We start from the raw sequence: 14,204 nt of genomic DNA on the forward strand, positions 1-14,204 counted from the left end.
TTAAGACGTATTGTGAGATGTTTCACTTCGGTCATACCTTTATAAAGGTTAATATTCAGCAATCATTAATATTACTTATGGCCAAAAAATGACGTCTTTTGGCTATTTTTTAAAACTTCAATTAGATATTTCGATATTGTATTTAAATTTACCATTTTAATATAAACCAAGATAATTGCGTTATAAAATAGTACATTACGATACAAGTGCGAAAAATAGGAAATTTGCAACGAGTGGCGATAAATTAAAACACGACCGACGGGAGTGTTTTAAATCGACACGAGTTGCGAATTACCTATTCGCACATGTATCGTCCAACGTTTAACAGTACATATGGCCCTTTAAATTTTCGACATAGTTACGTAATATGCTAATTATTGCACTAGTGCGGTAATGTAGCATCGTATGTACTGTAAAAAACATTCAACAAAAAAGATTACGGCTTATCACAGATACAGTTTATCAGATCAGATTAATCTCTATGTTCACAGTGACAGTTAAGGGTTCCATAGACCTTGCAATAAATCACACGCGGTTTTCGATCCGTTGCCGACTAAGTAGGTGCAACAAATTCAATCGATCTAACTTTTTGGCGAACCGCGAGTTCTTAGTTCGGGTATGGACCCTCGCTTAACTAAAATTAAATGAATGAATTTTGAAAACCGTCTGTAAACTTCGGCAGTAGGTATTTGAGTTTGTTCGGGGTTATAAAGCTAAAACAAGTTCTTCCCATTCAACATTTTGTTTTCCTATTGTTCTATGAAGGCTTATTATTCTTAATTTTGCATTGACACCAAACCGAAATTTACTTCGCAAACATATTTTGCTACCATCTCTAAAGAGTTGAATTTGAATAGTATTTATTTGATATTTTATTTACCGGTCGCCTTTTAGCGAAGGAAAACATCGTAAGGATACCAGACTAACCCCTAATTTTCCCTGTTTGCTAGATGGCAGTCGCTTTTGTAAAAACTAGAAAGTATTTGCGGCAATTCTGGGATTAGGTTGCCTACGCGGAGTGGGATCATTCAATAGGGTAAGCGTTAAGACGAGATCTTAAGTTTTAGGCTAGACAAAAAAAATTATAAATTTGTTTTTTCGGGGCTTGCAAGACTTTTACACGCAAGTGTTAAAGGATACCTCTTTTATTGTTTTCGGTTACCGCGATTATATCGCGTATAATGAATTTAACTTCTTGCTATAAAACACTTTCTGAACTCTCTACAGCGTTCGTGGTCAACGGGACTCTAAGAATATATATTCACCTCTATATAAAAAAACTGTTAATTTTAAAAATAAATAGCAACTATTGTAAGTAAGATTACTACTTATACTAGAATGTCCACACCATTCAACACATGGTGTGGTGGTGTGCTAAGGGTGGGGATGTATTTACAATTCAATACGCGATAAAATCCGTTTAGTAAGTCTCCCGTCCCAGTCCTATATCCCTATCACAGGCCACAGAGCGCGAACCGCTACGCACTTCCACACCTTAATTACTTGTAACCGCTGCAACTTGGCTGCCTCTGTTGATCTTTCTCACAATTAGACACAGACGAGTGAATCATGAACGAAGAATTTTACAACAGATACCTACGACCATGATCAGTGAATGTATACTTACATATAGACATACAATTTATTTTTGAATTGAAAAATAAGGGTTTGAGTTTGGAGTGAAATAATAAAAAATATTACTTAACACTTTCGCGCGAGCACCGTCATTTGACGTCAAAAATTGACCAATGTACTGTGACACAACGTCTACACACGTCTTTACAACAATGCATTTTAAGAGTACAACGTTTGTAAACGTTGACTGGCCTTACTTTACTCCTATAGCTACGTCATTGCGTCACAACATGGCTCAATTTGAAATCCCTAGCGCCACGCAAAGTCGATATTTTTTTTATTTTCTCTAGGGCTCACTCACACATATGCAAGTGTTCCCACGCACACATACAACGTCAATGGACGCCGCCCGCTCCTATCCGCGCGATACATTTAGTTCGCCTGCGCACGCGAAAAGGGTAACGCGCGTGCGGTTATGCAGCGGCTGAGATTTTATATTCGCAACGGCGGTTCTGTGTCAAAGTAAGTACATTTTTTAATTGATTTTGTGTGTAAGTTTGTAATCAAAAGTTATATTACGGATAGTAAGTGTTACCTTTTACGTATATTAAAGTAATTTGATCGTTTTATTTGTAGATGGATAAGAAAAAACACAAGATATTTATGAAGGTGTTTGAATCATCTTCGTCACGGGAGTCATCAGCAGACCCATATGAGGACGATGGAGAGTTTGGGTCTGATAAGGACTACGATCCAGTCGATGAGCAACATAACAGTAGCGACAGTTCCGTAAGTGTTTTTGCTGAAACTTCACGTAATAAAAATAATACGTCAAAACCACAAAATGTTTCAAAAGTTCAAGAAGATTCTGTCACAAGTGAGTCAGATGATTCAGACAATTATGAAGAGGTCTCCTCGAGTTCTGAGAGTATTTTCGAAATTCGTAAACGTAAAAATTCCTCTCGTAAATCAGTACGGTCTCGCTCTCGGGCGAGAAAACAACATTTACAACTACCGAGACGCAATTCAAGCGTAGATACGGATACTGCTGATACGATCTCAATAGATTCGATCCATAATTACATATTGGATACATTTGAGACATCGTCACTTCCCGATCCCGTGGCAATGGAGAATATTCATGCCTCACCGCAACCCGATCTTGAAATAGAGGGTAACGCCGTCCAGCTGGTCCAGCACGCTACGCTGTCTCCTAATCGTCTGGAAATGGAGGACAACTTACGATCGCACGCTTCGCCGCCTCCTGTAGCGATAGACGGTAATGTATCCCCACCAGCGATACCACCTCCTGACCCCGTGGAGCTGGAGAGAGACCCATCCCCGCACGAATTACAACCTCCTGATTTAGTTGAGATGGAGGGCAACCCGTCACAACATGCTCCACCCTCTCCCGATCGCCCGAACGCCGCACCACCTCAAGTTCTCGAGCAAATAGAGGGCAATCCGCCGCCGAACGGCTCACCACCTCCCGATCCCGAGGAAATAGAGCGGCGTCTATCGTCGACCCTCTCATCGCCTCCCGGTCCCGAGGAGATAGAGTTCAACCCGTCCTCTATCGCATCGCTTCCTCTTATTCTTGAAGGAATAAACGGTAATATGTCTTCTCATGGCCCACCAACTCCTGAGCGCGTGCAGATAGAAGAAAACCCAACTCCGCTACCTAATGTCACGGGCAACGAAGGCAACTTACCAGGCACATCAACGCTTCCTGATTCCAGGGGAGTAAGGAGTGACCCATCGCCTGATGCACCTTCTACTTCTCCGTTATCAACTCATGTCCCTCGCAACCGTACTCGAAGTAACCCTTCAACAAGTAGACGAGGTCCAAGGTGCAGAACTCCTCCTAGAGACGATGTTTGGGAAAGTACAACTGCGGAAATACCTACTTTTGATTTCGACACTATTTCTGCAGGAGTTCAATTTGATTTAGGACCAAATGCTACAGTTAAAGACGTTTTTGATAAATTATTTCCTACGCACATTGTTGACTTCATAGTAGCAAGAACAAACGAATATGGAAGAGCTCTCTGCGCTACAAACAGGCCTACAACTAGAAACTCGCGTCGTTATAGATATAAAGACACCGACCGCAAAGAAATACAGGAATTTTTGGGGTTATGTCTTCTTATGGGACATATTAATGTCCCTAAAAAACGAAAACTTTTCACCTACAGCGATCCCCTATACTATCATCCGATTTTTGGGTATATCATGTCTGGGCGCAGATTCGAACAAATATTGCGATGCCTGTGTGTATCCGAGTTAAACGCACCAGGAAAAGAAAAAATTGTAAGGTTCATAGATGCCATTACTAAGAATTTCCGTGATTGTTACAAGCCTACTAAAGAACTCTCTTTGGATGAATCGTTACTTTTGTTTCGCGGGCGTTTATCATTTCGGCAGTATATCAAGTCTAAGAAGGCGCGTTATGGGATAAAGTTCTACGAGTTGACTACTTCTGATGGTTTCGTCCTCAATATTTCAATGTATGCAGGAAATGATGAAGAAGTAGAAAAAGGGAAAAAAACTGAAAAAATTGTCATGCGACTGATGGACCCGTATTTATTGAAAGGGCATCATTTGTATATGGATAATTACTATAATTCTTCGACGTTATCGCAAAAGCTTTTAGATTTAGAAACCCATACAACTGGAACTCTACGCAGCAACCGGAAAGACAACCCGAAAGAGATTACCCAAAAGAAACTAAAGAAAAACCAACATGTTTGGACACGTAAAAACAATGTGTATGTCTCTAAATGGGTTGATAAGAGGCCAGTACTAATGATAACTACTTGTAATCATCCCAAACTAATAGAGGTGTCAAATAGATTTGGTGTGAGTAGCATGAAGCCAGAGGAAGTGTCACAATACAATCAGTTTATGTCGGGTATTGACCGCGCAGATCAAATGGTAGCTTACTATTCTTCACCAAGAAAGACCTTGAGATGGTACAGAAAGGTATTCTTTCACGTATTGGATCTTGCAGTATGGAACAGCTTCTTCATATACAGAAAATATTGCAAAAACAACAGCAAGAAATACGAATTCGTGACGTACAGAGAAGATTTGATAAGGCAACTAATAAACCTAACTCCAAACCTTAAACCCGAGATGCTAATGAAACGCAACAAGTACGATAATCGGTTAAAAGAAAGAACAGAATTTGTCGCATCTGTGAGTACTGAAAATACAGGGAACCTTAGTCACTGGCCTGAGAAAATTCCAGTCAGAGCTAACTCTAAGAAGACATCCAACTACATGAAATGCAGAATGTGTACTAAGAAGAAAATAAGAAGGGAGACTTGCCTAAGGTGTAAGGGATGTGAGGAAAAGCCAGCCCTGTGCGCTATATGCTTTGAAGAATGGCACCACCAATCCTAATTTTACAAGCAGGTTATAATCAAAATAACATTGCTGTTTCTCCTGAGACTGATTTATGTAACGATTACTCAATGATGATTAATATTTCAAGTTTTCAGGGTATGGTTTAGATTGATTAATGCTATAAGTGCAATTATTTACTAAATGACAATAAATTCTTTGTTGGAGGACATACTTTAGTTTTTTGGATAGTTAGTTATTTTTACGGCAGATATATTTCAAAATATATGTCATTGTTTTTAAAACTGATTAGTTGCTTACAGAGTTATCAAAACTTTAAGCACAATTTCAAGTAAATAAATCAACAGGCTATAATTTAGACTGATTTACGTATAGGAAACACACTAAAAGGGTGAAAATAAATATGCCATTGTTTTAAAGACTGATTAGTTGCTTGTAGAATTATAATAAGTAAGTATAATTTTGAGTAAATAAAACAACAAGATACCTATAATTTAAATTGTTTAGGAAACACACCATAGGTGGGCAATAATTTTGTTGTAATTGGAAGTACTTTATTTGTTATTTTTTGATGTTTGCAATGTGGCAAACAGTGTGCCAAATAATTTTATCGGTCTTTGATTTACTATAATAAATATTTAAAATAACACAAGAGTATAAAGATGATTATTTCCCTTTTTTCCTACGAATATTTATGTTTTTGCAGAGGGCTACAGTCGTCAAATGTCTTCGTTATAAATGCCGTATAATAACGTTGTTGTTGATTGTTCTTTTGAATCATGAATATGATGGGCCGGAACGTACATAAACGTCCAAGTCATAAGACGTTGTAACCCTGTGCAAACAAATACGTTAGTAACATGTGACGGTACGTTTTTAAACGTTAACGACGTTACACGTTGGTCACACAAATATAAATATATACATGCTCTTATACGACGCAACGTTTATAAACGTTAACGTCATACAACGTTGAGTACTTATATATGAACATACATCGATGGCATAAGGCGGAACGTTTATAGACGTTGACGTTATTAAACGTTGGTCACTCAAGCATAAATTATGTTTTCATCAAATGTGACAGAACGTTAATAGACGTTGACGTGATCAGACGTTGTTTCCTTATTTATAAGCAGAAATCGGTGACATATGGCTGAACGTTTATAGCCGTAGACGTCATCGAACGTTTGTGTCACGTTTCAAAAGGTCGTTTCACAAGTTAAAAGCAGTACGTATATTAACGTCGGTTTATTTTGTATGGGAAAATACTGTGCACTCCAAGTACTATTGGTGAAGTGGGCTGCTCGCGCGAAAGTGTTAAATATAAATTGATCCAAAGAGTTTCCCTTAATTTTCATTTCCTCATTGACTGCTATTATATAGCACAGCTGTATATAGAGCAAGCCTGTAAAGCGAAGTGCAGCGTGCAATCGCCATGACACTGTAATGCAGCCCACTTACAGTGCAAGCCAGCACTCTGCAAGTGGGTCAAAGTGACTTGTGACTTGTACGGTTTGACACGCTCCGCGCACACACGGTGAGATACTTTGTGCACAACTTATGTGAGGATAACCTTGATGCCTTCAATAATTTTATGTAGCTACTATAAATCCGTTTAAAAAGATTGTGTAGACACAATTTCTTATTGGGTTATAAGCGAGAAAGCGTATTAACCGTGAAATTTTTGAGTTTACAGGGACTTGTGTAAAGTAAAATATACATATCAACCTTATTTCGACAACGTACAAAACACAACTTTGATTCTTATGGTTTTTTTTCTAAATACAAATTATTATTACTATTATGGACCCAGGAGGCCAAAGTTTAAATTCATCATAAGTTTACTTTCCCTTTTCCGTGTCAAATTTTGTAGCAGACAATTAAGCTAAGACGGATTCCTAAAAATAGACCTACCTAAAGCAGCCCAAACATGGAAGCAGTTATATCCAAGATCAGCTTATAGGTACAATCTATAAACCATTTATTTGTTTAAGTCCATTCATTCAGTGTTTATTCTTCATTCTAAAAAAACAATGCTAGCATGAATGAAGATGATCCATTGATTGTTTTATTACTCAAGCCCATCGTACCCGCTCCCCACACTACCGCGAAAGCAGCAAGTCCTCTCAGCTCAATAACCGCCGGTATTAACGGCGAATTAGAACCCGATAATCTTATCTAGCGCCGCATTGCCCTGCATCTACCTGTCCACTTGCACTAATAGGAGCCCGATTCCGTTAATTTGCTATCGATACCGTGCCACAGCGTACATTCAGCTACAGCTTAGCCTCGATTCACGGATTAGGTAGCTTTGTAGCCGATTATACTAAGGCAGCAACGCTTTCTACAGCCGCTTGAATTGTAAGTGCTGTAGCGGGTGTAAGCTGCGTCAATGTGACGTATCCAGTGTCTGTGGCGGACGCGGCGCAGTGATCCTCTTACGGCCAGTCGTGTTCGTACCGCTTACCGATAGTTCCACTCCAGCTGACATAACCGGGAGCCGTATGACTGGTTATGAATTTGATTTCGATTTGTTGTGGATATGATCAGACAGTGTAAAAGTGTTTTTTTTTTTATAAATAATCACATCTAGAAGGATATTACAAATGTGGATCCGCGCTTTTACTACTTTTTGGTGACTGCCAGGGTAGGTGTGAAAAAGACATACACATTGACACTTCTTAGAAAGAGCTCGGTGGCGCTAGTATTCTCACCACTCTAGCGTCGGTTTTGGCAACTGTGCAATCTTTGGGTACCTGACTTTTTCTCGTTTGCCTCATGTCTTTTGAGCCATATAATAACGTGTTATGGAAGGTGGAGGTAAGGAATATAATTTCCATAGGCAGCACTGTTGCAAAAGTGTCCAGCTGTCAGCTATAAATAATAGTTCCAAATCTCTCCAAAGCGCTAGAGTTAGCTAAGTACGTAGGCGTTATTGACGAAGTTAATTGCGCTGTCTTTTTGTGAGATTTTTTTTCAAGTATTATTGGTATTGTAGCGCCACCTATTTAAGGTACACCACCTAGGTAAGGGGATAACCTTTTAAATCAATATAATATCAATGATATAGTAAGTTTCACAGCGGGTCAGGAATCAGTATTAAATTGTTCTATTTAATAGAGCCTACGATGCCTTTAAGGGTCCTTGACTTCCAAAGCACAGCGATCAGCAGCATGTGACAAATCACAGACCAAACCAAAATTGGTCGCTTGAGACGAACACTAAGATGATGGGCACAACGGCTCAAGCCGAGATGCCGAATAATAGGCTCCATTAACTCGGATGGTCCGCTGTCAGCGCCGCCCGCTATATCGGCTACAAGTCAGCTGTTTGAAGTTGCCTGCGGTTCATTAAAGTTGTCAGTGTACGTACGAGTAGGTATGAAGGTCGAAACTTTGTTGATCGTACATCTGTTCAATAATGCAGACCTACGAGTATACCATGCGATTAGTCACAAATTAGACCTTTTTGGCTATTAATGAATGAATGAAAATCTTTTTTATTTATCTATAGGCAACTATTGGCCTATAGATAAATACCTGAAACTAGCATACATATTATAAAAACTGTATTTTAAAACTAAACACTACTAATCACATTATAATTTCGCATTATAAGTCCGGGAGCCGGCCGCGGAACCGCCGAAACTTTATCTATGCCAAATGCGTGGCGAGGGAAATATCTGCCTCCTACCTTCCTGCTTCTAACAGCTAAACTGTCGCGCGCGGAATATTTGGCCGTTTCAACTCCACACCTTCAAGAAAAGAACATACTCTCATCTTGAAGACGGACTTTCAAACTCTTTAGTGTTGCTCGTGTCCATGGGCCACAGTAATTGCTTACCATTAAGCGATTTGTCTGCTCGTTTGCCTCCTAAATCATAAAGAGACACGAGGAGCAACGAACGTAATGGGAAAAAAGTGTACTTTTATGGGATAGAATACTGATATTTATTTTTAATTAATAACAAGACGTCTAATGCTCCGAAAGAGTTTAAGGTTTTACGCACTACAATAATTCTGAATAACATGATCAACAATTAAAGTTGAATTAAACTGCATGCTTAATTTTGGAAGACGTAGGCGTGTTGTAAAACCTTTGACCGTTTTCTCATAAACCGTTCAAAATCGCTCCATTCTATTCAACCGTTAGGCACTGGAACCTCCTAAAGATGTCGAAGTACCATAATTTATTGGATGGAGACCACTATTGGGTCCAAACGACTTCAGTTATTGAAAGCATCAGCTAGTCTGCGCTTTATGGGCGCCAAATTACACTTTTTATTTAATAGGTGTCTGTCGCAGAAATCAGCATAACGTTCGTTAGGTTTTGATATTTCAAAAGAAAATACAAGGAATTGACAACTTTTGATTAATTTGTAAGATAGATAAAGTCAAGGTTTGAGATATCAACACGACCTGCCTGAGCTAGAAAATGATTACCGATATATAAATTAAGAATTTTAAGTAATAAACACTTTATTTCTCAAAACAAGTAGAAATACATTTTATTTTAATAGTTTAGTTAGTATTAGTTAATTTAACTGCCTTACATATAATTTTTACCTTAATTACGGGTTGCACCACCAATATAACGAAATTCTGAACGGTAAATATGAGCGACCAAACATACAAACATTAAATTTTAACGAATTACGATAACGTTGACGGTTGCAATCCATTTTGCTTTTGTTGCATCTACTGTCAAATCTCAATAACAGGTCACTTAAGAGCCAGTGCAAATCAATCTGCAAGAAGTGCATCACCCGTTCCCCGGCGTCTCATTTCATCTGCACCTTTGTACTCAAATCAGATGCCACTGCGAACACAATCGGGGCAATACTGTCGAGCGGATTGTAAACATTGTGAAGTGAAATCTCTCCAAAGGATACGACGAAAAGGTTGAAGTTCTCGAGTTTATGATTGCTTGCCGATTTCTGGGCTTTCGAAGAAAGTTGGACTAACTTTGATATTATATTTTGTTTGTATACTTCACAATTGGTTTTGGTTCAATTGCCATTGGATTTGGAAAATCTGCTAAAATAAAAAAGCAATTTCGGAAATGCATGATGCGGTAAAAATGACATGATGTGGAATTCTTCACTATGCTGGGTCAAATATTAAATTTTACTTTATGTATATATCCCCACGGAATATACAAAAAGAAAAATAAACAAAATACGTCTTAATTTACCTATATAAACAGAAAAAAGCTGCATTTAAGCAGCTTTAAGGGTCTAAACTTTTATTTAAAGAAAAAACCTAACTTCACAGATACCACCTTAACTAGAGCTATTAATATTGTAGTTTCCGGGAACCAACACGGCGTCCTTTTAATAAATCACTTTAATTAGGACGATGTAGCTTCTCTTCCTTTATTAGGCGTTTGACATCAAAACCCGTACTGGGTTCGACCACCAAGGGTTTTATTTTAATAAAGACATTATTAAGTCTTGAGTCTATACAAATATTATCCTAGTAATAAAAAAGAGGTAGGAGTTTGACATATTTTTAGCTCTTACAGTATTTTGTTGCGATATTTTCTACAGCTAAACTGTGGAATGAACAGTCGTCCGCGGTAATTCCGGACCGATACAACCTTTAAACATTAAAGAAAAGAGCGTACTCCCAAGGCCGGCAACACAATTGCAAGCCCGGCAACCTCTGGTATTGCGAGTGTCCATGGGCAACGATAATTGCTTACCATCGGGTAGTTAGTTTGCTCATTTACCTTCTAAAAAAATGTTACTCTTTCAACAGTGTTACGACGAGGACATGCACCGCTAACTAGTGCATCGACACTTGGTATATAAAAGGCGCGCCATATTTAGACCAAAGGCAGCGCAATCAACCGTCTCCAATATTTATAGGGCGATCGTCACGACTTGACCTATCCTCCGATCGATGGCACAGCGCAACCCCGTGCAGCGATCTCAGACAATAGCATTTTCTAGTTTCAGACTTTTCTAACATCAGACAATGTCAATATCCGACTTTGTAGAACTATGTTGCATTTACATCTGTCTCGTCTTGGCAAGAGCAATCGGCACAATTATAAGAATATCAATCTAAGACTCTGCTTTGGTAACAAGACAACATATGATTAAAAATTTAACCTTCCTTTACGGCTAACACAGTGAAATAGGTCACGGGCAGTCTTTTGTATTGCACAACGAATTACGAATTATGCATCTTTATCTACAATACAAATACTCTTTATTGCACACCTCAATACAGAAACAGTACAAATAATACAACACATAAAGAAGAGGTAAACAAGAGGCGGTCTTATCGCTAAAAAGCGATCTGTTCCAGACAACCTTTAGGTAGCGGAATTTAAAAAAAGTTATGTTATGTCTAATAAAAGAAGTCTAGCACAGAATAAACACAAAACAAAACAATATATCAACAATAGTGTTTGCTTTTTAAAGTGTACTATCTCGCCTTATGCTTTGTGGCGACCATTCATACGTGGTCTCGCTTGACATTTGCACGTCCTGATAACTTTATTTTTAAGATGCGGTTGGCAGCCCGTGAGCACTGCAAATTTAGTAAAGGCTACAGGAGACATTAAAGATGGCGGATCAAAGATGGTGCCTAAGACTTTGATGATATTTTTAGATATGTTCAGTGGGAAAAGTATTCTAAAAGAGGCCATTATTCAACGTTGGCACAACAAGAGGCTGAAGATATGTTATTTTTATGGTTGGTTCTTTTGTAGTGAGCTTAGATAGATAGAATACTTTTTATCACTCATCCCTAATAGCTTACATTTAGGCTTACGTTCCTCCTTTTAGGAACTCTTTGATGCTGATAGTAAATTTACAGTAAAAAACATAACAAAACAATAAACAGTGTAGGTTTTAGATATACATATATGGAACTTTCACAAAAATATTAAATATAATATTGTGACAATAAGATCATGTACAGACTTTGATGCTTATTTCGTCGGACGATTTTGATATTATCGACCTACATAAAGTTAGTAACAATTAAAAATGGCTTCCGTCCAATTTATTGATAATTTCGCCAATATCAAAAGTGTACTCGTATAGAACGTTGTAAAGTTGATCTTTGTAACGTGATAGCTGGACTTTACATACAAATAGCCACCACAGATTGCCGGGTGTTGGCTAAATAATCCTCCATGAGCTGCACGCTACGCTAGTCATTGTATTAGTAGCTGCACACTTTGAAGTTTAACCTGAAATCCTTGAGGACTTCATTTCTACCCTATTTCATCAAAACCTCACAAGACAACACGTAAAATGCATGCATGATGTTGGCCAACTTATACTTATATATAGGAGCGGCATTAGAACTTGAAATATGTGCTTTTGATTGGATACTATTTTCAGTGTAGCTCGCTTTCACCAATTACGTTAGAGCGCACGAGATGCATCGTGAGTAATATTGAAACTTGAAACCATATTCTAAAGTTCGAATGCTGATCTTACTGACGTGTTGATTATAAAGATACAATTGTGCAAACTGCGAACACTTTGATAAAACTGTTATTATTTTATTTTTAAATTTGATTTTCTGCTGAGTATTTATAGAGTGATGTAGTGTTGTAATGTTGTCACAGATGCGTTGGTGTGTAGCGGCGCTGTGGTTGTGGGCGCTGGCGACGACGCTGCTGAGCACGCTGGCGGCGGCCGCGCCCGACGCGCATCCTGACTCAACGCAGGTAAGCTGCAATAAACACTATGGCAACGCCGTCTAAATTAACATTGTCCTGACTTGAACAGAAAAAAGTGAGGGAGTGGCATTGTAAACAATATGTTCGCATAGAAATTTTAAATTAATGATGACATTTGACGACCTGTGTGTAGTGGGTAGTGACCTTATGAAGCCGACGGTCCCGGGTTCAAATCCTGGTGAGGGCAGTTATTTGTGTGATGAAAACAGATCGTTCTTAAGAGGGACGACCAGATCTACCTTGACCGCCCAAGTTGAAAGCAGAGATTAGGGATAAAAAATTGAACTGAAAAATTTAATGGTACTCACGGCCTTCCAGGAGTGTTTGCTATAAGTATCACGTAAATTTGAATTTTGCCCGACACAGTATAATTCTGTCTTTTTTCAAACTGCTAGTACAAAAGTAACTTTTCTAATTCGCCGAGGTTTATGTAACTTTTCTCTCTGTATCTTGGCATGTTTATCTAACGTTCGTTTCTGCATTCAGAGTAAAAATTGATCCAAAATAATTAATAAATGACAGTAATTGGGCGTAGCTACAATTTACTCCCAATTTTCCCCTCATAATTGAAAAATTCTGTGACAGACCGAAACTTCATAAAATATCAGACCAACCAACAATAATAATGATAACACTTAATATCAAAATAAATGATTAGTAGGTGTAGAAACTCAACGCCTAGAAATATCCAGTTTAAGTAGCTTTTAAATACTGAGTGGAGTGTAATAAAGCTCATTTGAGCCTTTTGTCACCGGACAGGAAGTGATCGATCCGATTACAATGAAACTTCGCAGAGTCGTCGAACCTTACCATTCTGGCTGTATTGATTGAAGGCATTCAAATGGAAATTTAATTCAAGTATTATTTAAACAGATTTGATGAAATATCCATAAATTACTTATTAATTTGTCATAGGTCTATGGTCTGGCGTTTCACATCCATGTTGAAAACAATATAAAAACATTAGATATCAAGATGTTTAGGAATCATAAAGCCGCATATATTCTTGATTAATAAAAAATAATATTGTTAAAAAAAGTTTGCTATTTTTAAGTAAAATGGCAGCACAAATCTGGGACACTTAATCTGCCCAACCCTGTTTATTTACTTTTACCAAGCCCGAAATCGCGAAAAATATTAACTCGCCAATACATTTTGGCTGGCTGATGTTGATATTTTGTATGGGAGAGGTTTTTTTTCGATTTTGGGGTTGGTCCCAAAGTAAAAGTTGCTCAGTATGACTTATATATTCACCCCGTAAATTGCAGGTGACTAAATTTACACCCGTAAAAGACACTGCACCTACTTAACCTTCATGTATTGTGCAATAAAGATTAAATAAATAAATAAAGTGGGTCGTTGTTGTTCTAAAAAGTAAAAACTGTACTTTCTAAGTACATTTTTTTCTTTTTTTTTACCGTTAATATTTAAAATTTTGGTTTTAAATTGATTTTTTGTACAATTTCCTTTCTAATAATTAACTCCCCATTCCGTAAATAAGGATATTTTTACTTAAGTTGTTAATTGAAAGTATAAGATAATCTAGATGAGATAAT

At 37.9% G+C, this 14,204-nt stretch overlaps 2 protein-coding genes across 7 annotated transcripts in view; both read left to right on the top strand.

Annotated features, from left to right (window-relative positions):
- LOC133525191 (prothoracicostatic peptide-like) overlaps nt 1-14,204 on the top strand; it is a 111,345-nt gene that overhangs the window by 78,275 nt on the left and 18,866 nt on the right. For 3 of the 6 annotated variants that reach the window (XM_061861468.1, XM_061861467.1, XM_061861472.1), the window contains exon 2: nt 12,535-12,636. In XM_061861468.1, the coding sequence (XP_061717452.1) occupies nt 12,535-12,636 (102 nt within the window). Of the gene's footprint in view, nt 1-6,460; nt 6,482-7,571; nt 7,592-7,677; nt 7,697-12,534; nt 12,637-14,204 lie in introns of those variants that run through there. The other 3 variants (XM_061861469.1, XM_061861470.1, XM_061861471.1) reach the window with 3 other exon arrangements.
- On the top strand, nt 1,708-4,980 carry LOC133525300 (piggyBac transposable element-derived protein 4-like). The gene is made up of 2 exons (XM_061861587.1): nt 1,708-2,097; nt 2,212-4,980. The coding sequence occupies exon 2, from the start codon at nt 2,212-2,214 to the stop codon at nt 4,978-4,980; it is 2,769 nt and encodes a 922-aa protein (XP_061717571.1). The 5' UTR covers nt 1,708-2,097.

The sequence above is a fragment of the Cydia pomonella genome, chromosome 14 (assembly GCF_033807575.1).
Source record: "Cydia pomonella isolate Wapato2018A chromosome 14, ilCydPomo1, whole genome shotgun sequence".
Lineage (NCBI taxonomy): Eukaryota > Metazoa > Arthropoda > Insecta > Lepidoptera > Tortricidae > Cydia > Cydia pomonella.

Bases quoted from the DNA above. Each gene is read 5' to 3' on its own strand.
- LOC133525300 (XM_061861587.1), top strand. From the start codon at position 2,212: ATGGATAAGAAAAAACACAAGATATTTATGAAGGTGTTTGAATCATCT.